Source organism: Penicillium griseofulvum, assembly GCF_001561935.1.
Source record: "Penicillium griseofulvum strain PG3 chromosome Unknown contig_80, whole genome shotgun sequence".
NCBI lineage: Eukaryota > Fungi > Ascomycota > Eurotiomycetes > Eurotiales > Aspergillaceae > Penicillium > Penicillium griseofulvum.
In genome coordinates, this window is record NW_024467471.1 from 5943518 (window position 1) to 5964733 (window position 21216).

The following is a 21216-nucleotide window of genomic DNA, read 5'->3' on the forward strand; positions in this document are numbered from 1 at the left end:
AGAGTCCCAATCATCTGTTCTCATGCAAGGAGACTTGTCCCCGCCAAAATGTGATGTACATGTGGTTAGTAGGATCTCCGTACAGACTAGTATCGAATGAGCCAATCATTAATTTCTAGGTTAGTTGAGCCGAAAAGAAGCTATGCAGGAGAAGTCTTCTAAGGCTGAGACATATTCTCGAAACTTGCCATGTTGATTAACCTGACATTCGGATATGGACTCCGTATTCCCGATGAGCGCGGACGGGACATGTGTTCATACAACTCGGGTAGATCAGTAATATATGTTGTACCTACAACAACAAGAAAATCCCGTTTTAATTTGAAAGATTTTGTCGCTTAGGAAATCTATCCAATGAAAAGGACTTTCATATTAAGGGGGTTTAAATTAACCGACTACTGTTGATCAAAACTCCAGGCGTGGCAATAAACAGTGGAGCCCTAATTCACACTAGACTAGGATGTTGTAACAATGCTCTAGTCCTGCTACAAAGTACGAAGTATTCCGTACACAGTTTCATTGCCTTAACTGCCAAGGGCGCAGATTTTGCTAGAGGCGAATAGCTCCCCTATCGGTACAATGCGCCGAGTGAATTCTAAAAAGGGAGAATATTCCAACGCTTGACACTATCCTTCTTTTATAACGACGCAGCCTACTGCTACCACTATTCTTTATACGGGCCCTCTTTGTTTTTCGTGTATACATGTAAATATGCGCTGGACAAAAGAGCCTTCAACAGTCACCATGAGTATGGCCGACGAAGCCCCGTCCAGAGGCCAGGTCGCCCCCAAATGGCGTGGCACCCTGGCTGATCAGGCCGATATGAGCACTCTAGGGAGAGATCAGGTCTTGCGGGTACGTCGCATAGAATCATTGTGGCTAATGCATCTAAGCTGACCCTGCAGCGTAACTTCCGATTCATCTCCATTGTAGGGTTCGGCTGCACGTTGATCGCCACATGGGAGGTTGTTTTGACGTATGTTATTCATGCTTACTATGTAATCCAATGGCTGACCTTTTAGTTTGTTGACGCAAGGTCTAACTGATGGAGGAACTGCTGGTTTGATCTGGGGATACCTCATCGTCGCTGCTGGGTTCCTTCTGGTGTTCCTGAGTCTGGCCGAGATGGCATCCATGTGAGTTTACCATTCCGACATTTAGACCTTGGATCCATTCTGATTATGCAGGGCTCCTACCTCGGGCGGGCAATACCATTGGGTATCGGAGTTTGCTCCACCTAGTTGCCAGAAATTCCTTAGCTACATCACCGGTAAGTTCTCCTATCTTATTTCCACCCAGCCAAACTAACTATGTAGGCTGGCTATGCGCTCTGGGCTGGCAATGTGCCATTGTGTCAATTGCCTATTTGGCTGGAACTATCATTCAAGGCCTGATTGTGCTGAACAACCCGGATTACGACGGCAAGCCGTGGCACGGCACCCTGCTAGTGATTGCCATCACCTTGTTTTCGATCATATTCAATACCTTCTTAGCCAAGAGGCTTCCCTTCATCGAAGTGTTGATTCTAATCCTGCATGTATGCGGACTGTTCGCTATTATGATTCCGCTCTGGGTGCTGGGTCCTCGCCGTAGCGCAAAACAGGTGTTTACCGAATTCAACAACGGCGGAGACTGGAACAGCGCCGGCACTGCCACTCTCGTTGGATTCTCTACCACCATCACGGCGCTAATTGGATATGACTGTGCAGTTCATATGTGTACGTCTCTTTCTAAAATTGATGAAATGCGCTAATAGTTTGTAGCGGAGGAGATCAAAGATGCATCTGAGACCCTACCAAAGGCAATGATTACTTCTGTCTGCGTCAATGCCGCCTGCGGTTTCCTGATGCTGGTCACAGTCTGCTTCACACTTGGCGATATTGATGACATCCTGGCTAGTCCAACAGGGTACCCGTTCATGCAGGTGTTCTACAACGCGACGGAGAGCCTGCCGGGAACGAACACCATGACCGCCATTCTAGTACTGACCTTGACAGCCAGTACAATCACAGAAGTAGCAACGGCATCGCGCCAGTTGTGGTCTTTTGCGCGTGATCGCGGCCTTCCTTTCTCCGATTTCTTCGGATATGTACGTTCTCCCCGCCTTTCTCTATATTTGATAACACTAACAAGCATCAGGTAAATCCCGGTTGGAATATTCCTTTGAATGCCGTGATGGTCTCTCTGGTAGTGACAATCCTCTTGTCGCTCATCAATATCGGCTCGACAACTGCACTCCTCGCCATCGTGACCCTGACTATTGGCGCAATGATGTCCTCGTACATCATCACGATTGGCTGTGTGCTTCTCAAGCGTATCAGAGGCCAGCCTCTCCCATCACACAGATGGACCCTCGGCCGGTTCGGCATGGCAATCAACATCGGGGCGCTATGTTTCTTGTGTCCGGTGTTTGTATTCGCTTTCTTCCCGCTCACCTCCACGGTGACACCAGACACTATGAACTGGTCCGCAGTAATGTACGGGGGTATTATGATTATCGCGGTGGTGTATTACGTGTTGCGGGGACGGCACCATTACATCCCGCCTGTGGCGCTGGTGAAACGAGAGATGTAGTTTCTACCCACTTTTATCAGCTATGTTGGAGGTGGAAAAAGTATTCGGTGTGTTAATAGTAATGAAAAATCACATTCTCAGATGATAATATAAAGTGTTACAACAATTGTCAACTTGTGTGCATAGTATAGTGTTCCGCTGGTGTTCCACTTAGCAAGAATAAGCCAGACCTCAGTCAAAACAGCCGACTGGTGAATGGTTAGCGTCAAAAACTAGTTGAAATTTTCACAGTCTATGCATTTAGAAAGCCAAGGGGTTAATACTCGGACGGAGTCCGGTGTCAAGACTACACAGTGGAGATTAAAAAAATCAGCCAAAGAGCTTGGCAGAAGTATATGTCTCATAGATGTAAGACCAAGTCCATACATTTTATGCATTATGGCCTCGTGCACCCGGTGTTTCCGACTTGGCATCTCCAAATTAGATGAAGAGTACATAAAAAGTACCCTCTGTATATATTAAAACGGGCGTGAGAACTATAAGTATCCAGAGAGAATACTCTAATTGGCTTAATTATATCCATAATTGCATTCCCGGTGGACATTTGTATTAACTTGATTTAAATATTCCAAGCTTCCGGCTCCCGGCCCCATATGCCCACGGCCTTCGGGAGGATCCCACACTAATTTCCCAATTTAATTTAATTGCCTTGGATGCCATGCTTCCTGGCTCGAAATTGAAAAAAAAAACTTGGAAAACTCGAAATTGAAACATTGAATAGCCATTAGACTACCTAAACCTACCATACTAAAACAGCCCTAATAAGAAGATATCAAAATAAAGGATAGTGGAAGAGAATATACTGATGTAGAGGATATAAAACAGCTCTGTGTCCACTCTTATTCATGATTAAGTAACGCAAAATTCGCCCCGGGGGCCATTCCTGGACTTTTTACAAGTGTATCCCACTTGGAACATAGATCCCTGCTAGTTAGTTAGATCAATCCACCAGGGTTGCCTGAGAAGTGTGGCGACATCCATGGAATCGCCATCATGATTGCTCTTCCTTTGGATTTTTGTTCTAGACAATTCCCACAGCAAGACTCCTGATCCACACCACGGTCTGATCTCCATGCTGCAATGGCGATCAAAGTGCCCGCTGGTCAGGCCCCGCCTTTCGAGACGGTAGACGACAAGCACCATGCCGGTATTATCATCATCACAGCCGCTATCTGTCTGATGATCTCGCTGGTCTGTCTACTGATTCGAGTGTATGTGCGGAAATTCCTCAGTCCACCATGGGGATCAGACGATATCGTCCTGTTGGGAGCAACGGTACGCAATTGAGTGACATCGACTTTTTTTTGTAATGAGACTAACGGGATAGATCGCCGCGATCATCGAGTCGATCGTCATATTTCACGCTGCTAGCATCGGCTTTGGGACTGACATGTCACTACTCACCCAGAAGGCCGTTGATCGCATACAAAATGTACTCATTGCCCGGCACCCCACCCAAATATAAACGATAACAATTGACAACATAGTCTCTCCTCGCCGCCGATATCCTTTATCTCTTAACCTTGTACCTATCGAAATGCTGCATCATCGCCATCTACTTGCGATTGACGCCTCGCACGCGCCATAAGAGCGTCCTCTGGGCAACATTCGGAGTTAGCACAGTAGGGATTATTGTGTCCGTCTTGGTTATCGCAGTAAACTGCGAGGGGAACAAGCCATGGCTCGTACCTAGCGAGCAGTGTCATAATCTAGTATGTGTACAGGTGCAGAAGAGTCAGCTACCCTCTAAGCACGCCCGAAGACCAAATACACCGAGATGCAATACCATATACTAACGGTGACAAGTTTCCGCGCTGGCAAGCAATCACCGCGCTCGATATTTCGACCGAAATCTTACTATTTACCTTCTCCATCGCCTTGATCTGGGGTCTACAGATGCCCATCGCACATAAAACCGTGATCATGGTATCCTTCGCGGCGAGATTACCGTACGTGTTTCTTTCACTTCCCATCCCGGTCTCCATTACATAAAACTAACTCTGATTCACCTCACAGATTAATACTATTCTCAGCCCTCCATCTCTCCAAGCTCAAAGAATATACGGCGATCAAAAACCCAACCTTCAACGCAATTAATCACACGATCTTCACACAGCTCCACCTCAACTACGCCCTGGTAGCGTGCACAGTCTTCTGCCTACGCCCCTTCATGAATGCCCTGACAACCTACTATGGCACAGCCGGTGACTCCTACCTCGGCAGCAGCAGCGGCTATATATACGGATCCAGTGGACAGGGGGATACGGACCCCTTTGCATCTGGGAGGTCGCGGGACTACGAGCTGGGGAATCTGAAGGGACGGCCTGGGCGCCGTATGAGCGGCATGCTCATAGACAAACCTAATGTCGGCGATGGGACGGAGAATGGGACGGTTGTGTGTGAGGCTGCGGCGCCGGCGCAGTTGGGGGAGGGAAGGTCTGGAGGGGATCTACGTAGTACGCGTAGTGGAAGTGACGAGAGTACGAGGATGATTATTCGGAAGGAGGTAGTGTATTCTGTTTCTGTGGGACATTCATAATCCAAATATGGAAGCTGATATGGCATTAAATCTATGCCTTGATTTTTTAAATTGCGTCGCTTATGCTCCGCAGTGATTAAAAAGAAGAGCCGTTAGCTCTGAACGAATAAATAAACCCAAACATATGCTGCACATCCAAGATAACCAGGTACTCATACCAATAAGCAAAATATCTACTACTGGCGGGCTGGCCGTTCAACATCGTCTTGCTCTCCTCTGCATTTGGTCAGAACGAACCATTTCATCGCTTTCGGGAGACTCACTTGTCTTGATTGCGAGTCCAATATTTCGACAAGTCTCCAACCGGCAAAAAGCTTGGAAACCCGACGGACTCCAACAATTGCACAATCAACAGGTAGAATCCGAGTAAACTAGCAACGAATAGTGACGCTCCGGCACCCTGAAAATAGACAGATGTCAGTATTCAGACCAAGCAGCAGCAAAATCAAATGACACAGACTAATACTCACTTTTACACATCGATTACCAATAGTTGCGTTCCCTTGGCCGAGTTGCCAATAGGCCGCAGACAGAAATAGGAAAACCAAGAGCAGAAACACGAAAATTGCAGTGTATACCACATTGATGCGCGTGGAACAAACCAGGAAGACTAGCATCAGAACAGCCATGGTTATGAATAGAAACGCTGGTATCGTCAGAGCCGCTAATCAAATTCGACAGCTGTTGGCTACACTTACCATAGGTATTCATAAAGGCTTCACTAGCTAGCCCAGCAGCTGTATCGGTGCCCGAAGAGGAATAAGGTGCTATAAAATGTGAGTAAGCGGATATGACTGGGACAGAATGGTATAATTGGATGAACTAACCGGCTGCATTGAAAGCGGGAATCATCGTGGCCGCAAAGGCGAACCAAAACCCGCCTTGGTAAAACATTAGCAACGTGAAGGAATCATTGGGGTTTCTCTTTTGGGATGGGAAGACGTACCAATAGTACCAAACACAACACAGGGAAAGGTGTTTCCAATAATGAACTCAAGAATACTGGTAATGAGCAACAAAAGCCCACCGAGGAAGATAATAGGTCCACTGTTGAGTACATTAGATGAAGTTGTCTTGTGGATTGATTTGATCTCTCACATAAAAGCAATTCCGTTTCCACTAGCTCCTCTCCATGCCATCAAGCAGCATGAAAGGGGGGTAGTGGTGATGACAAAACCTCCAAGTGCTCTGGATGATGAATAGCGAAGTTAGATCACGATACCATGCTTGGAATATGATTATGAAGACTCACAATGGTGTCGGATTTCCAACCTTCTTGGCTAGAGGTGATTGGCGAACCGTCATAGGAGTCAAGTAAAGCCTTTCAAACTGTTCAGACGACAGTGTTACCGATGTCGGGACTGTAGTAAGGCCATTTAGCCTGTTCTCCTTGTTTTGAAAAGTTGCCTTTGTCTCGCCATATTGAGTGGTGTCACTGTCCATTGTGTTGTTGCAAAAATAAGTCTCCCTAGTATCGAGGAGTAAAAGAATATACTATAACAGGTAATGAGACTTCTAAGCTCTGGGAGATGATTCTTGTGGGTCTTCAATATGCGGGGGGCTGTGGACATTTAACCTTCCCCAGATTTTCTACCTGGCTTAAAATATAGGGTCATCAGCCTTTCCTCATTCTACTATAAGAAAGGGGGAAGTCGTAAGAATACTCCTTTCCACCGCGTCCAATCAGATGCGTAGCGTGGGACGTATCCATTTTTGGGAAGGACGGGTGAATCTAGAGCGCGGCAGAAACTCAATAACGGGAGAAAATAAGCATTGGATTCACTGATTGGTTGATCGGATGTTGACGAATGGACCATGTCGATATGCTGTGTCCCGTATGCATCAAGGCTTTAACCATAATAATAGTTCTTGGCTAAATTGCTTTTCTTCCCGCTCGAACGGCCCCAGAAACTATCACATCGGGGGCTCGGATCTCCATGAGAAAAGAGTTTGATAGTTTGGGTTTCTTTTGTCTAGGCGATGCAGATCGTGGGGTATCGGGACCAGACCGTTTGCCAAGACCGCGTGGGGTTCCATGCGGATCCGAGATTTCATGCGGAGCCGCACGCACGAACTTAAAACTGCTAAGAAGATGATCTGCACATTCTCAGGTTTACCCCGCATTATTTTAGTCCAAACAGTTTGGTATACAGCCATGGTAACGCGCATGACCACAAATGCGGAGCCGCGAAGACTGATATCCTAAAATGAGTAAGACACTTGATGAACGCATTGAATTTATCTTGTTGAATCTCGGGTTTGTGAGGACCCTTGGAGTTATTGGCGATCATGACAACCCCAGCGTCAAGATATATATAGAACCGGGTGCCAAGTTTGTTGCAAAGATAAGCGACACACTATCCCCCCCATCGTTAAAGATACCACACACACTACGCAAATTGAAGATGACTAGTTTGACCATGGCATCCTACACCGAAGTCCAGATTCCGCGGCCCCGCAAAAAGGCTAGAAAATCTTGCTTGTATTGTCAAAAGGCCCATAGAACATGCGGTAAGCTCTACCCCATCCTTTTGTCTGGAGCAAGTCTACTTCAGGAATAATAAACTAATAAGAGAGGGTAGGAAATGAACGCCCTTGTGGGCAATGCGTTAAGCGCAAGATGCCATCGCAATGTGTCGATGGACATCGAAAACCGCCTAAATATCTCAGTGGCAATACAAAGCGAGGAGGCAGCGCTAGCTTGCATCGCGATGTTACTTCTCAACAACCAACCCAATGCGAACAAGGAGCCAGCTTGAATATCACGAAGTACAAGTAAGTTTGGTTACACTTTAGGAATTGTATCATTATGCTAATATCGGTGTAGGAACGAGACCACTCCACAGAAAGACAGCGACGAGCGACAGAGTCGACGGTACAGACAAGACACTTTTGATGAAGTCTTTGACGAACTCATTGATTCAAATTTTTTTTATACTGAAGGGTCCAGTCTCAAATTCGGAAATCAAGCTTCTGGTCGAACTATTGCCAAAGGAAACGACGATCCCATCCCCTTTTTCTCAAATTCTGGATACTCGGCGTGGTCAGAGAGATCTTCCAGCGTATCTGGAGATAGTGAAGTAGAATCATACCAAACGCCGGAAGATGATGTTGGAGATAGATTGGTGAAACTACGAAGGTATGCAAGGGACGATTCATATTTCGGATTTTCCATCAGCAGTGGCTGGTCAAGTACATTCTTTCCTCATGGAATCGATGAAAATAAATATCACTGAATCAGGCAGCCAAAATGAACGTGGAGTGCAAGCTTTTGATAGCCTTATACTATGTACAAAATGAGGTGGCAGAGAAAAGGAGACGGATCTTATGTGTTTTATTTTCGAGAATTTGACCTTCGCAGAATTATCTAGGTCATCATCCTCTTTTTCTTGTACAAATACGAATTTTATAATTATACCAATATTTTTTATGAACGCTGTAGTGGACGAGGGTGGAAGGGGTTGGATTTAGTCAACCAATTTTAGCTGTGTTATGGTGTCTTGGCTGTCAATCGCCAACTTTCACCAACTCTAATTTTTCAGCCCTGTTCAATAGTTTCTCCAAAAGCATCCATTCCCATCTACGTATTCTTTTAGGTTACTGCATACACCCAAACGGGATCTATGGACCCAAGATTGTCCCGTAACCAGAAAAGGGGTTAACATTTCATCCAATCGGAGTGACTCCCCGTGCGGCTCCGCATGGCGGGCTGTGCACGATCCCCGCAAAGCTTCCCCGCATTACCCCGTCATGGTTCCCAACTTTGGAAGTCTACCTTAAGGAGGTGGATCAAGATCCAATCTACTCCATACTAACTGTCTTGCTCTAGAATATTCCGGTGGGCCGATTCCTCTAGATATCAGGCAATGTGAGAATTGAAGCGATGGGCCCCGCCTCGCGTGGGTTCAACCTAGACATCCCCCACCCTACATGTTTAGCTATAAAGCTCTAGTTCGCACTCAGTAATGGATTATCAACTCATCGAAGAATACTCGTTTATTTACTACTCAATTTATCATCAACATGTCTATCCCTGAGACTCAATGGGCACAGGTTGCCGAGAAGATCGGAGGGCCACTTGTGCTCAAACAGATCCCCGTTCCCAAGCCCGGTCCTGATCAGATCCTCGTCAAGATTCGCTACTCAGGCGTTTGCCATACTGATTATCACGCGATGATGGGCCACTGGCCCATCCCAGTCAAGATGCCTCTAGTCGGTGGACATGAAGGAGCTGGAGTGGTCGTGGCGAAGGGCGATCTTGTTAATACCTTCGAGATCGGCGACCATGCTGGAATCAAGTGGCTCAATGGCTCTTGCGGTGAATGCGAATTCTGCAGACAGTCCGATACCCCTCTGTGCGCCAATGCACAACTTTCTGGGTATACCGTCGATGGTACTTTTCAGCAATATGCCGTCGGAAAGGCCACCCATGCCTCTAAGATCCCCAAGGGCGTGCCTCTCGATGCAGCGGCGCCAGTGCTCTGCGCTGGTATTACTGTTTACAAAGGATTGAAGGAATCTGGCATTCGTCCAGGCCAGACAGTTGCTATTGTTGGAGCAGGAGGTGGCCTGGGATCCCTTGCTCAGCAGTACGCCAAGGCCATGGGTCTTAGAGTGATCGCTATTGATGGAGGCGATGAGAAGAGAGAGATGTGTGAACAGCTTGGCACTGAGGTAAGATCGTGATATCTCTATGCTCTAGATTTTCCCTAGTCGAAGATTGAATATCGATGCTAATGGCGAAAAATAGACATATGTCGACTTCACTAAGTCCAAAGACCTTGTCGCTGACGTTAAAGCCGCAACCCCAGGTGGCCTTGGTGCTCATGCTGTTATCTTGTTGGCTGTGTCAGAGAAGCCTTTCCAACAAGCATCGGAATACGTTCGCTCTCGAGGCACAATCGTTGCAATCGGATTGCCCCCTGATGCATACCTCAAGGCCCCAGTGATCAACACTGTCGTTCGTATGATCACTATCAAGGGAAGCTACGTCGGAAACCAACAGGATGGTGTTGAAGCTCTCGACTTCTTTGCCCGAGGCTTGATTAAAGCGCCATTCAAGCTGGCGCCGCTGGAGGATCTTCCCAAGATCTACGAGCTTATGGGTTTGTCACACTCTTTCACTTCCATCCTAGCCTCACAACTAACTTCAAATAGAACAAGGCAAAATTGCCGGCCGTTACGTGCTCGAGCTGCCAGAGTAATTGGTGGTTGACTATTGACTATGCTAAAGGGACAAATTGTGGACTAGGAGTATGTTGTATATAGGGGTGGAGACTTGCGGGCGCGTTATATGACATTGTGATATATGAACTGAGATACTGAATTTACTGGTTTTCAACTGATACACAAGAAGCCTTTGGGCGCAATTTTGCTTTGTCGCGCTATCCGAGATAAGACTGATGTTGATTTTGGGTTGTTAGAGTCTCCGCATTTCACTAGTCTCCACACAACGGGAACTATGAGCTTGTCATTCGGCTCCAAAGTTGGTCGCAAAACTGGAACCCTCGAGTGTTACTGAACCGGCAACTGGAGCCGTGGTGGCTTAGCTGACATGCCTTGCATTAAGTATTATTCATATGATATGTGGGAGCCAAAGTTTCATTTTTAGCCCACCCAGTTGTAAATAGTGGTGAATCGATGCATGAGATTAATAACAAATTCACATGTGTCATGCCAAAGAAAATACTAGACTATTGTTCCCACGGAATGATGACATGGAATTTGTATAGCAAAATGGATATGAATTGAAAATTGATATGCACTTCCTCTGTAGCCAGTCTCCTACATCGAGTTCTATGAAGAGTTCCAAAATACGGGGTTAGTTCGTCTCCCGCATTCCACCCCTGTCTAGCGCTGATTTCCGGACGAACGGAACTGTAAATTGAAGGAGAACAGCGGGGTAAAGGAACTACTACCCCAGACGAGAAACACCGGGCCGGCCTTTATCGATCTTGCTTCCCCCGCGCCCCACACCGCCGATTCTTGAAGGATCCTGCTATATAAGAGTGCTCTATACCTCACATTCTCACATTTTTCAAATCTGTTAAATCTATATCAAACTGACTCTTATTCATCAATTATGGCACTTTCCCAAACCGTTGAGACTCCTGTGCTCTCATATGAGCAGCCTTTGGGACTGTAAGTTGAGCCGAACAAAAGGACTTCCTGTGTTGACCCAATAATCTGACAATATTCAGATTCATCAACAATGAATTCGTCAAGGGTGTGGAAGGCAAAACCTTCGAGACAATCAACCCCCACAACGAGAAGCCAATTGTCGCCGTGCACGAAGGCACAGCAGATGATGTCGACATTGCTGTAAAAGCTGCTCGCGCCGCACTGAATGGAGAGTGGAAGCAAGTCACTCCGTCTGAGCGCGGTCGTCTGCTTACTCGTCTTGCGGACTTCCTAGAACGTGATATCGACACCCTGGCCGCTATTGAAGCCCTTGATAATGGTAAGGGAGTGACAATGGCTAGAGGAGATGTCACTGCCTCTGCAGGGTGCCTACGCTATTATGGTGGTTGGGCCGACAAGATTTACGGTCAAACAATCGACACTGATCCTAATAGCTTGACCTATACCCGCCACGAACCGGTGGGCGTTTGTGGACAAATCATTCCATGGAATTTCCCGCTTATGATGTTCGCTTGGAAGATTGGCCCTGCTCTGGCTACGGGAAATACAGTTGTTATGAAAACAGCTGAACAAACGCCCCTTTCGGGTCTCTATGTGGCTAAGCTTATTAAAGAAGCCGGATTCCCCCCTGGAGTCGTTAATGTTATTTCAGGTTTCGGAAGAACCGCGGGTGCGGCAATCGCCGCTCACATGGATGTTGATAAGGTCGCTTTCACTGGGTCGACTCTGGTTGGACGTCACATTATGAAAGCAGCTGCCGATAGCAACTTGAAGAAAGTGACTCTAGAGCTCGGTGGCAAGTCACCGAACATTATTCTCCCTGATGCAAACCTGGAGGAAGCAGTCGAGTGGGTTAACCTGGGTATTTTCTTCAATCATGGACAGTGTTGCTGTGCAGGCTCTCGCATTATTGTTCACGAAGCTGTCTATGACCAATTCCTACAGCTTTTCAAGAAGCGAGCCGAGCAAAACAAGGTCGGAGACCCATTCCATGCCGAGACCTTCCAGGGACCACAGGTATCACAGATCCAATATGACCGGATCATGGGTTATATTGAAGGTGCAAAGGGTGCAGGCGCTACTGTGGTCACTGGTGGTGATCGTCATGGTAGCCAAGGATATTATATCCAACCGACCATCTTTGCTGATGTCCACGAGGACATGACCATTGTGAAAGACGAGATCTTTGGACCCGTGTGCACTGTGCAGAAGGTCCACAGTGAGGAGGAGGCTATTCGGGCTGCTAATGACACAAACTATGGTTAGTACCACTCGTGTTATCGGATTTAAAAATGACTTCCACAAACTGACATGATCAAAAATAGGCTTGGCCGCAGCTATCCACACCGTGAACATCAACACTGCCATCAGAGTGTCCAATGTCCTCAAAGCGGGGTGAGTCAATTAAATAGCAAACTGGGTCCCCTAAATATTCTAACATATCTCTCGCAACAGAACTGTGTGGGTTAATAACTATAACACCCTTCACTACCAGATGCCATTTGGTGGCTTCAAGGAATCGGGAATAGGCCGAGAGCTTGGATCGTACGCCCTGGAGAACTACACGGAAGTGAAGACAGTCCGTGTGCAAATTTCTAAGTCTTAAACTTATCAGGAGGATTTCAACTGTTTTAACTGTTTTACATTTCAAATTTGGAAATACCATAGATAATCAACCATTATCATCCACCATTCAACAAGTACATTAATCGGAGAAGTTGCCAATTAGATTAGAATCGAAATATGTAATTTCATTCCCTACCATATCCAATTAATTCATCTTGTAATATTGTGGCTTATGGATTTCCTTTTCGGGTTAGTTTCGCCTTCTCTCTGCCAGAATCAGTAACCAGAACAATATTTCCTTCAAGAGACTGTCGGCTGACATACTATCAAAGACTGTATGAAGCTACTAGTATTAATTTTGTACATATTACTAGATGCTATTATAAATCATCAAGTTATGAGACGCCGAAAAAGCGAAATTTTGTTTGAATGGTTTGTGCTGTTTGTGTTGATCACCAAGGACCAATCAACGTGCAGTGGGGTTGGCTGCACAGTCCGTCTAGTGGTGCCCAGGTGATTTGTATCGATAACCAAGGCCCATAGACTCTGTTGAATATAGACAAACTATCTAGCTTACCAACCGTTCGGTCTTCCTACCTGCCGAACTGGATAATCCTTGTCCCAATCCATGTCCCTCCATTGAAAGATAGTCCTATTTAAGTAGATCAGCCCTCGATCATTTTAGTCACTATACCAAATAATCCTTCTCCCAATCAATCAATAATTCACTCACTCGCTATGTCTCTCAAGCCTCTCGCCCTCTGGACCCTCCGGGGCCACGCCGGCACGCCGAACCCGTGGAAGGTTCTCATGATCCTTGAAGAGCTCAAGCTTCCCTACGAGACTAAATCGGTCGATGTTGACGACCTAAAGAAGGAACCCTACGAGTCTATCAATCCCAACGGTCGTGTTCCCACTCTCGAAGATCCGAATACCGGAACCACTATCTGGGAATCTGGCGCCATCCTCGAATACCTAGTGGACACATACGACAAGCAACGTACCATTAGCTTCGCCGCTACCTCGAAGGAGTACTATGAAAGCAAGCAGTGGCTTCACTACCAGATGTCCGGACAGGGTCCGTACTTCGGGCAGGCTACCTGGTTTACGGTCTACCACCCCGAGAAGGTGCCCAGTGCGGTCGAGCGCTATGTTAACGAGATTCGTCGTGTTTCGGGGGTGCTCAATCAATCACTCCAGAACAGGGAGTACCTCGTCGGCAGGTACAGCTATGTTGACGCTGCTTTTGTGCCATGGTTCGAGGTTGCTGCGCTCTTTTGGTCGAAGGAAATGGATCTCGGGCAGAACTTCCCACATGTTCACGCCTGGTTGCACCGTATCAAGGCTCGGCCAGCTATTGCTAAGACTATTGATGATAAGGAGATGGCTGCAGCTGCAGCTGCGGCTAAAGCGAAATAAGGCAATGTGATGGCGGATTATTGTGGGTGGAAATGAGGGGGAGAACTTGCTAAGGTCTAGTAGATGCGGTGGAAAGGCGGCCGTTCCCAGTAACAGAAGCTGTCATTTTAGCGTCATTTTCAAAATTCCTTGTGTGAAGCATACAGAGACAAAGGAATGATGGAGGATAGTTCTGTATTGTGGAATCTATGAAGTGGACCCCTGCAGATCTAGCAAATAAACTAGCAAGCCAAGGTTTCAGTAGTTTAGACTAGCAAAAGTCCAAAGCAAACAGCAGGGATAATAGCACAAAACCTTATATTCTGTTCGAAAATAAATTGGTGAGGTTTCAGTAACCGGTGACCATAAAAGGGGTTTTATACGATTGGCTGGACGATTCTTCCTTTTCGGGCCAAAAATGTGCCAAGTTGTGCTGTGTAACAACGATCTACATGGTGCAGTGTATAATATATATTGAGTAGTTTATATAGTATATAGTATAAATTATCTACTTCATCTCATCCTTAATAAAAGCAGAAGTCAAGTAAAGGAACTAAATATTTTCGGACTTGACCCGTGGAAATTCATTTTCTCCACTCTTTTTACCCCACTCAAAACTTACTCCGCAAATGTTCACGTGTTCCCCCAAATATTATTCTTCTACTCTTTCTTTCAACCTATACTCCTTAACATGGACCGCCGACGTCAACTTCATAGTTGTGATCCCTGTCGCAAGGGGAAGAGAGGCTGTGATGCACCTGTTTGTTAAACATGTCTCTGTGTTGTTTACAGATGCTGACTGTCCATAGAAAGAGAGAAGTGCATTCAGTTCTTGTTCAAACTGTACACGATGGAAAAAAGAGTGTACATTCAATTGGATCTCCTCGAAACACAATTCGACAGGAAGTCGAAAACGAATCAAGTCCAACACGGGCACAGCTATCGCAGGCTCTAATGACGAAGCTCTTGATGAGATACTGCGCTCCGTACAAACGCATCCTGCCGATGTCGGAGAATTGCCCGAATTGCCTAGCTCCCTAGAAGCGTCAGATTATGCCCCGTCATCGTCCTCGTCTTCTTTGCGAACAGATAATCAGTTTCTCGAGTCACCCCCGTTACACAATCTAAGTGATGGCCAGTTTCAATTGTTTCCTTGGGAGATGAACATCCCATATAATCTGCAAATTAACAACTCAAATCCATATCGCTCTCCAGAATCTTCCGAGGGGTCCGACGGCCAGGCGGAATACTTCGAATTATCAAGTTCTGTCGCGGGGACATCCAGCTTGTTACCACAACATGAATATGCACCCCCTTATCTTGTATCAACAGTTCCAGCGTTGAAACAGAGTCGACACAAATACCTATCAGAATCTAGGTCTGAGTGGAACTTAAACCGAGAACCGCAATTGAACTTTTCCATTGCTTCCGAAAACACAGCTAAGCAAAACGCTCGTGCGACAATGTCACGCAACTTGATCCGCATATACCACGACAGTATGGAGAATGCCTTGTCTTGCTGGCTGACGGAGCACAACTGCCCTTACAGCGACACAATCAATCAATTGCTTCCTCGTCAAGAGAGGCAAGAATGGGGTCCAAGTTGGTCAAACAGAATGTGTATTCGGGTGTGCCGGCTGGATCGTGTATCATCCTCAATACGCGGCCGAGCTTTGAGTGCGGAGGAAGATACGAAGGCAGCTCGAGCGCTTCATCTAGCAATTATGGCCTTCGCATCGCAATGGACGCAACATGCACGGAAGGGTACCGGTGCATCAGTCCCCTTAACAACCGACCATGATGAGAGATTGATCCGAGAGAAAGTCTGGAACGAAGCACGACACGCCTTGGAGCATTCAAGCAGTATTCCATCGTTCCGCGTCGCCTTTGCAAACATCATCTTCTCTTTGACGCAAAGTCTGCTAGACAAAGGAAAGGACGCAAGCTTGGGCGAGCTTTTGGAGAACGATCGCGCACCAATATTTCTTGAAACCGCCAACCGCCAGATTTTCACTTTCCGGCACAAGTTCAGAAGACTGCAACGAGAGGCTGCCCCGAAAGTGAGAGAGCTTGGGTCGATAGAACCAACAACGACGAACGGTCTAGGGATGCAACAGCCGCCAGAGCCTCGGCAACTCGATCCACTTCTAACCAGCCAAGAACACTGCACTACAATAGATCTCATGTTTTGGCTAGGTGTTATGTTTGATACCTTGAGTGCTGCAATGTATCAGCGTCCTTTAGTGGTGTCAGATGAGGATAGTCAAGTTTCATCGGCCTCACTGCCACTATCTAACTCTAGAGATCAGATTGACTTGGATCACTGGAGTACTCCAACCCCCCAGACACGTGGGAAACTAGATGTGTGGGGTGATCTTTTTCTTCGCTCTTCAATGGAACGTCAGGGATCGGGTCAGGTCCAGGCGAGGTGGCCGTGCTCGTACGAAGAAGCTGCGTCTATACTTTCGGAGGCGACTCCTGTGAAAGTACTTCTCTACCGCCGAGTGACACAGCTTCAAACTCTGGTCTACCGAGACGCGAGTCCCGATCATATTGAAAATGTTATCAAGAAGGCCCTCCTAGTCTGCCAACACTGGGATTCCACATACCAGAGTTTCATGGTCGATTGCGTTACCAATCATGAAATGCTTCCTTCTCGCATACAGTCGTGGTATGTCATCCTGGACGGCCACTGGCACCTCGCCGCGATGCTTTTCGCGGACATCCTGGAAAGCATTGATAAATCCAGGCTCGGCTCTGATGCTGCACGCGAGGTGCGACAAGCTACACACTTGGTTGCTACACTTCGAACAAATAATGCCTTGGCAGTCGCCGGACTCGCTCGAGCTTCAATACAAGGACATGACTCGTTCATGGACCGTCATTTCCATGATTCACTGAGTGAAGTGGCTTTTCTGGTCGAACCGTGGACAGCCGTGCTAATCCATTCTTTTGCCAAAGCGGGATACATCTTGCTAGAAAGCTTGGATATTACCACAGATCATGTGTACATTGAGGGCTTAAGGCAAAATTGTGACTTCCTAATCCGTGCGCTTCAATATCTCGGACGAAAATCCGATATGGCTTTCGTGGTAGCTCGGAATTTGTCAAAATCGTTGGAATCAAAGCTCACCGGAGTATGAGAAGAAGTGGTAACATCAAGGAGAAACCAAAACCATCTACATGACTTGCTCAGACATTCCACACGGAATTTCAGTTTCGCCCTCAAATATGGATGATATCTCTTGTCTGTTGGTTTTGGATCTCAACAAATTATGTGCTAATAGAGCCTTTTAGCTACCATCTGTACAGAAAGAGTAACGGCAAGGAATAGTAATGAAATTGTCGAAGAAGTTTCTGTGACTCTTAAATGGTTAAAGAGTATAAACTTGAATATGTGTGATCACTATGAAATAGCTCCTAGTTGTCGTTTTCGAGCCATGGTGCCCAGGTGAGCTCACCTGAAACCTTACACATCTCCCTATTTCCCACCCGTGGACTCTACATCTTTACCAAACACGAATTTACCATCGAATTTGCCAGGGTGCCAGAGACTGCAGCTAACATCAAGACTCGGTTTCTAGTCGTTTCCGACACGCATGGGGCTGATAGTCCACCAAGCTTCGTCTCGGGCCAATATGCGGATGTCGCGATTCACTGCGGCGATCTCACTACAGAATCCAAAATCGACGAGTACAAAGCCTCGATCAGTTTCCTACAAGCCGTAAATGCCCCTCTTAAACTAGTGATCGCTGGAAACCATGACTTTACTATGGACATCCCAACTTTCCAGAGGAAGGTCGCAGAAGCCCAACCCTTGGATCCTCAAATGGTTCGAAAGGTATATGGCGACTACGAAGAAGCTCTTGGGTTATTCAACAAGAAAGAAACGGGTATCACTTTTCTAGATGAAGGTATCCATTCCTTTCGCTTGCAAAATGGTGCCATATTGAGTGTTTACGCTAGCCCATACACCCCATCGCTTGGCGATTGGGGATTTCAGCATCACCCTGACCGTGGACACGACTTTCGAATCGACAACGTCGATGTTGTGATAACACATGGACCGCCAAAGGGTATCATGGACTACACACTGTCTGGCGAGCGCGCCGGCTGTCCACATCTGTTCAAAGCTATAGCTCGAGCCCAGCCTCGACCCCTAATGCATTGCTTTGGTCACATCCACGAAGGATGGGGTGCCAAGCTTGTCTGATGGCGCCAGGGAATTAGCCCAGAACCTTCTTATTTGACTGATATTGACAACGAACACTCTCTCCTCATATCCCGACTCGCCAGCCTCAAAGGCAAAGGGGATCCCCCAGAGTGCTCTAGCATAAGTACTTGCTCCGAGTATCACAAGCCTCTACAACGGGGCTCCGAAACACTTTTTGTCAACGCCGCATTCGAGGGTTCCCAGAACCTTTCGATACAACCACCGTGGGTTGTCGACCTCGATCTTCCAGCAGCGGTGTGAGAAGCAAAACTCGCCCTTGCGCTTTGTTATTGCGTAATTTTTATGGGCTAAGGCGGATTTCACGGGTTCGTTATTTAGTTATTCACAATCTTGCCAGCCTACATGGTCGATCTCATAACATGGTAAGTCTTATACTGGCCCAAGGAAGGCAATGCGTCTGGATGGATGGGTCCTACTAAACTCTCAGTAGGAAACCCCAAACCTGCGGTATGACTTAGAAACCTTAAGAAAAATTCTATTTGACCCTTGGCCGCGCTGCACCTTCACATAGTGGTGCTAAACTCGTATTGTTACAGTAAATTTGATATTGATTTGAACTTTGAACTTAAAGCCAATTATCTCTATGTGGATTCTTCCGAACACGCTATGCAGACAGGGCGCTGGATCTAACCTTGAGGGTTTCTATATATTTACACTTGTTAACGATGGGCGAAGGCAAAGAAGAAGACATATAGACTAATGCATCAAATATTCACATTCCTATCCACTCACGAGAGGATCGGGCGTGATGCTGGTGGCAGTAATAGCACCACCATCACCTGGCGTGACAGTGCCCTCAGAAGGAGTTTCAGTCTCCTTAGGGGTATTCTTCTCTTCGCTCTCATTCTTGGCGGGAGGTTTGGTGCCCTTCTCGCGCATCGCTCCACTTTCGAATGCTTCTTCGGGCAGAGGACGGACATAAGGCTGGCAGATCCACCAAGGCCTTCCATATTCCGCAATAACTGCCTTGGATCCCTTCAGGGTCTCATCAGGTTTCGCTTCGAACTTCTCAGGAGAGGCCTCGTACTCCTTAAGTCCAGCTTTGATGGCCTCTTCGAGGAGCGCCAGGGTGTGCTCAAAAGCAGCCATGTCACCTGGTTTCGATGTGGCAAGAGCATCCCGAACGTTGGTATGGGTTGCGACCATTGGTCGCAAAACTTGGAAGAGGTGACCCTGCATGAAACCGAGGCTGGGAGAGTGACACTTCTTGCTCTTCTCGGCCTTGCCTCGCTTTTGCTTTTTCTTGAGTGGGCCATCATGGTGGTCGTTATCTTCGGTGTCGATGGTTTCTGCAAACTCATCAACCGGGTCGGATGGAAGATAAAGCGGCTTCCTTTCCGGAACCGGTTGTTCCAGAACATATTTATAGATAATATCAAGGTATCGTCGCAGGACGGCGTCGACTCGATAGCCACCCTTTCCATCTCGCCCCCGCCAGTATTCTCTCCCTTCGGTACCGGGTGGAGGTGGCTTGCTGAATATAGACGGGTCTGATAAATTTCCTTCGGCGCTCATCACGGCGTCGGCCCCGGTCGCCTCGAGACAGGTTTCGATGTCATCGTAGTTAAGAATGTTTCCATTGGCAAAGATTACCGTATCGGGGGGTAGATTGTCTCGCAGATAACGGATGTAGCTCCAGTCTGCGACTCCGGTGTTGTGACCCTTCTGTTCCCGTCTGCGACCATGCACGGTGATGATGCTGGCACCAGCGGAGAGAATCATTTTTGCGTACTCCAAGGTCTTCTCCTTTGTTTCCTGAATACGGAATTTCGCCGTGACTGGAATTGGGAGCTCAGTGTGCAACCGATTCACAAGCTTATAGATCAAGTCCCAGTCTTCTTGGAGGAAAGCTCCGTAGTGTCCCTTTTTCGCAATACCCTGTGGGCAGCCAAGGTTCAGGTCCACGGCGTCGCAGTGGGGTACCACATGACGGGCAGCCTCCAAGAACTCATCTGGGTTATTCGTGCAGAATTGAACGAAAAGTGGCCGGTCAATTGCGGGATTTCCATCAAGATACACTTCATCCTTGCTCCCACCGACGGTGCTGCGGGTAGGTTGGAAGTGTTTGGCTCGGACGTTGTCTTGTTCGCCGAATAGACGTGCATGAAACATTGGGGTATATGCGAGTAAAGGCTTCGGGTCGTTTGGTGGCATGAAGGATCGAGTGAGCATGCGCCACGCCTTTGGGAAACATTAATGTTGGTCTGGATATGTCGCTACTTGGAAGGGAAACTCACAAATTCGGACCTATCAACCATTGGAGCAACAACATATTTTGGGCTGCCAATGCTTTCATAAAACTTTCTTCCAAAGAGCTTCTCCTTAGGCTGAGGTGTAGCCTCGGAGGTCTGCTCAATGTTCTGCGGTGGGTTTGTTTCGGAGGCCATTTTTGAGAGGTTGGACCGGGAAAAGTGTCGACAAAATCGGCCCAGCAAAGGGCTGAAGGGCTTCAAGATACCTATCTTGACGCTTGGAAGGAAAGAACGTGGTTATGGTGATTGATCGCCTCTAGTCGCAACAAAGTGAAGAAACAACTTTTGCGAAAAGCGCCCTATCTCACTCGGAATTATTATTTCCCGGTTTATCTTATCGCCGCGGGGGATTGGAGATTAGAAACTGCGAACGCGTTGAGCCTGTGTCACTGGAGAATTCGAACTTTGCATTTGATGCTAGCAAGTTAATCTTGTCATATTTCATTTCTCTCATACACCTCAACAACGTGATCAATCTCAACTTGTCTTGCAAATTGGACTTGTGGGTCGAT

General features: G+C 47.1%; 8 protein-coding genes across 8 annotated transcripts; 6 read left to right on the top strand and 2 right to left on the bottom strand.

Annotated features, from left to right (window-relative positions):
• Positions 1–744: 744 nt before the first annotated feature.
• Positions 745–2574, top strand: PGRI_031240 (Amino acid/polyamine transporter I; the record flags this gene model as incomplete). Its single annotated transcript, XM_040790837.1, has 7 exons — positions 745–855; positions 906–976; positions 1023–1136; positions 1188–1270; positions 1317–1718; positions 1764–2089; positions 2140–2574. 7 exons carry the CDS (start codon positions 745–747, stop codon positions 2572–2574), a joined length of 1542 nt encoding a protein of 513 aa, XP_040647790.1.
• A 1080-nt stretch (positions 2575–3654) lies between these two features.
• On the top strand, positions 3655–5113 carry PGRI_031250 (uncharacterized protein; the record flags this gene model as incomplete). The annotated part of the gene is made up of 5 exons (XM_040790838.1): positions 3655–3849; positions 3902–4006; positions 4062–4286; positions 4381–4523; positions 4591–5113. 5 exons carry the CDS (start codon positions 3655–3657, stop codon positions 5111–5113), a joined length of 1191 nt encoding a protein of 396 aa, XP_040647791.1.
• A 176-nt stretch (positions 5114–5289) lies between these two features.
• On the bottom strand, positions 5290–6556 carry PGRI_031260 (uncharacterized protein; the record flags this gene model as incomplete). The annotated part of the gene is made up of 8 exons (XM_040790839.1): positions 5290–5329; positions 5377–5513; positions 5584–5759; positions 5812–5880; positions 5941–5994; positions 6060–6160; positions 6212–6301; positions 6366–6556. 8 exons carry the CDS (start codon positions 6554–6556, stop codon positions 5290–5292), a joined length of 858 nt encoding a protein of 285 aa, XP_040647792.1.
• Positions 6557–9136: 2580 nt separating this feature from the next.
• Positions 9137–10317, top strand: PGRI_031270 (zinc-dependent alcohol dehydrogenase; the record flags this gene model as incomplete). The annotated part of the gene is made up of 3 exons (XM_040790840.1): positions 9137–9787; positions 9864–10218; positions 10271–10317. 3 exons carry the CDS (start codon positions 9137–9139, stop codon positions 10315–10317), a joined length of 1053 nt encoding a protein of 350 aa, XP_040647793.1.
• An 878-nt stretch (positions 10318–11195) lies between these two features.
• On the top strand, positions 11196–12860 carry PGRI_031280 (aldehyde dehydrogenase family protein; the record flags this gene model as incomplete). The annotated part of the gene is made up of 4 exons (XM_040790841.1): positions 11196–11254; positions 11314–12515; positions 12580–12649; positions 12710–12860. The coding sequence occupies 4 exons, from the start codon at positions 11196–11198 to the stop codon at positions 12858–12860; spliced, it is 1482 nt and encodes a 493-aa protein (XP_040647794.1).
• Positions 12861–13558: 698 nt separating this feature from the next.
• PGRI_031290 (glutathione S-transferase family protein) lies at positions 13559–14239 on the top strand (the record flags this gene model as incomplete). The annotated part of the gene is made up of 1 exon (XM_040790842.1): positions 13559–14239. The coding sequence occupies one exon, from the start codon at positions 13559–13561 to the stop codon at positions 14237–14239; it is 681 nt and encodes a 226-aa protein (XP_040647795.1).
• A 1442-nt stretch (positions 14240–15681) lies between these two features.
• PGRI_031300 (metallophosphatase domain-containing protein) lies at positions 15682–18431 on the top strand (the record flags this gene model as incomplete). Its single annotated transcript, XM_040790843.1, has 2 exons — positions 15682–17355; positions 17643–18431. 2 exons carry the CDS (start codon positions 15682–15684, stop codon positions 18429–18431), a joined length of 2463 nt encoding a protein of 820 aa, XP_040647796.1.
• A 741-nt stretch (positions 18432–19172) lies between these two features.
• Positions 19173–20839, bottom strand: PGRI_031310 (tRNA-dihydrouridine synthase family protein; the record flags this gene model as incomplete). Its single annotated transcript, XM_040790844.1, has 2 exons — positions 19173–20633; positions 20690–20839. 2 exons carry the CDS (start codon positions 20837–20839, stop codon positions 19173–19175), a joined length of 1611 nt encoding a protein of 536 aa, XP_040647797.1.
• Between the last annotated feature and the right edge of the window lie 377 nt (positions 20840–21216).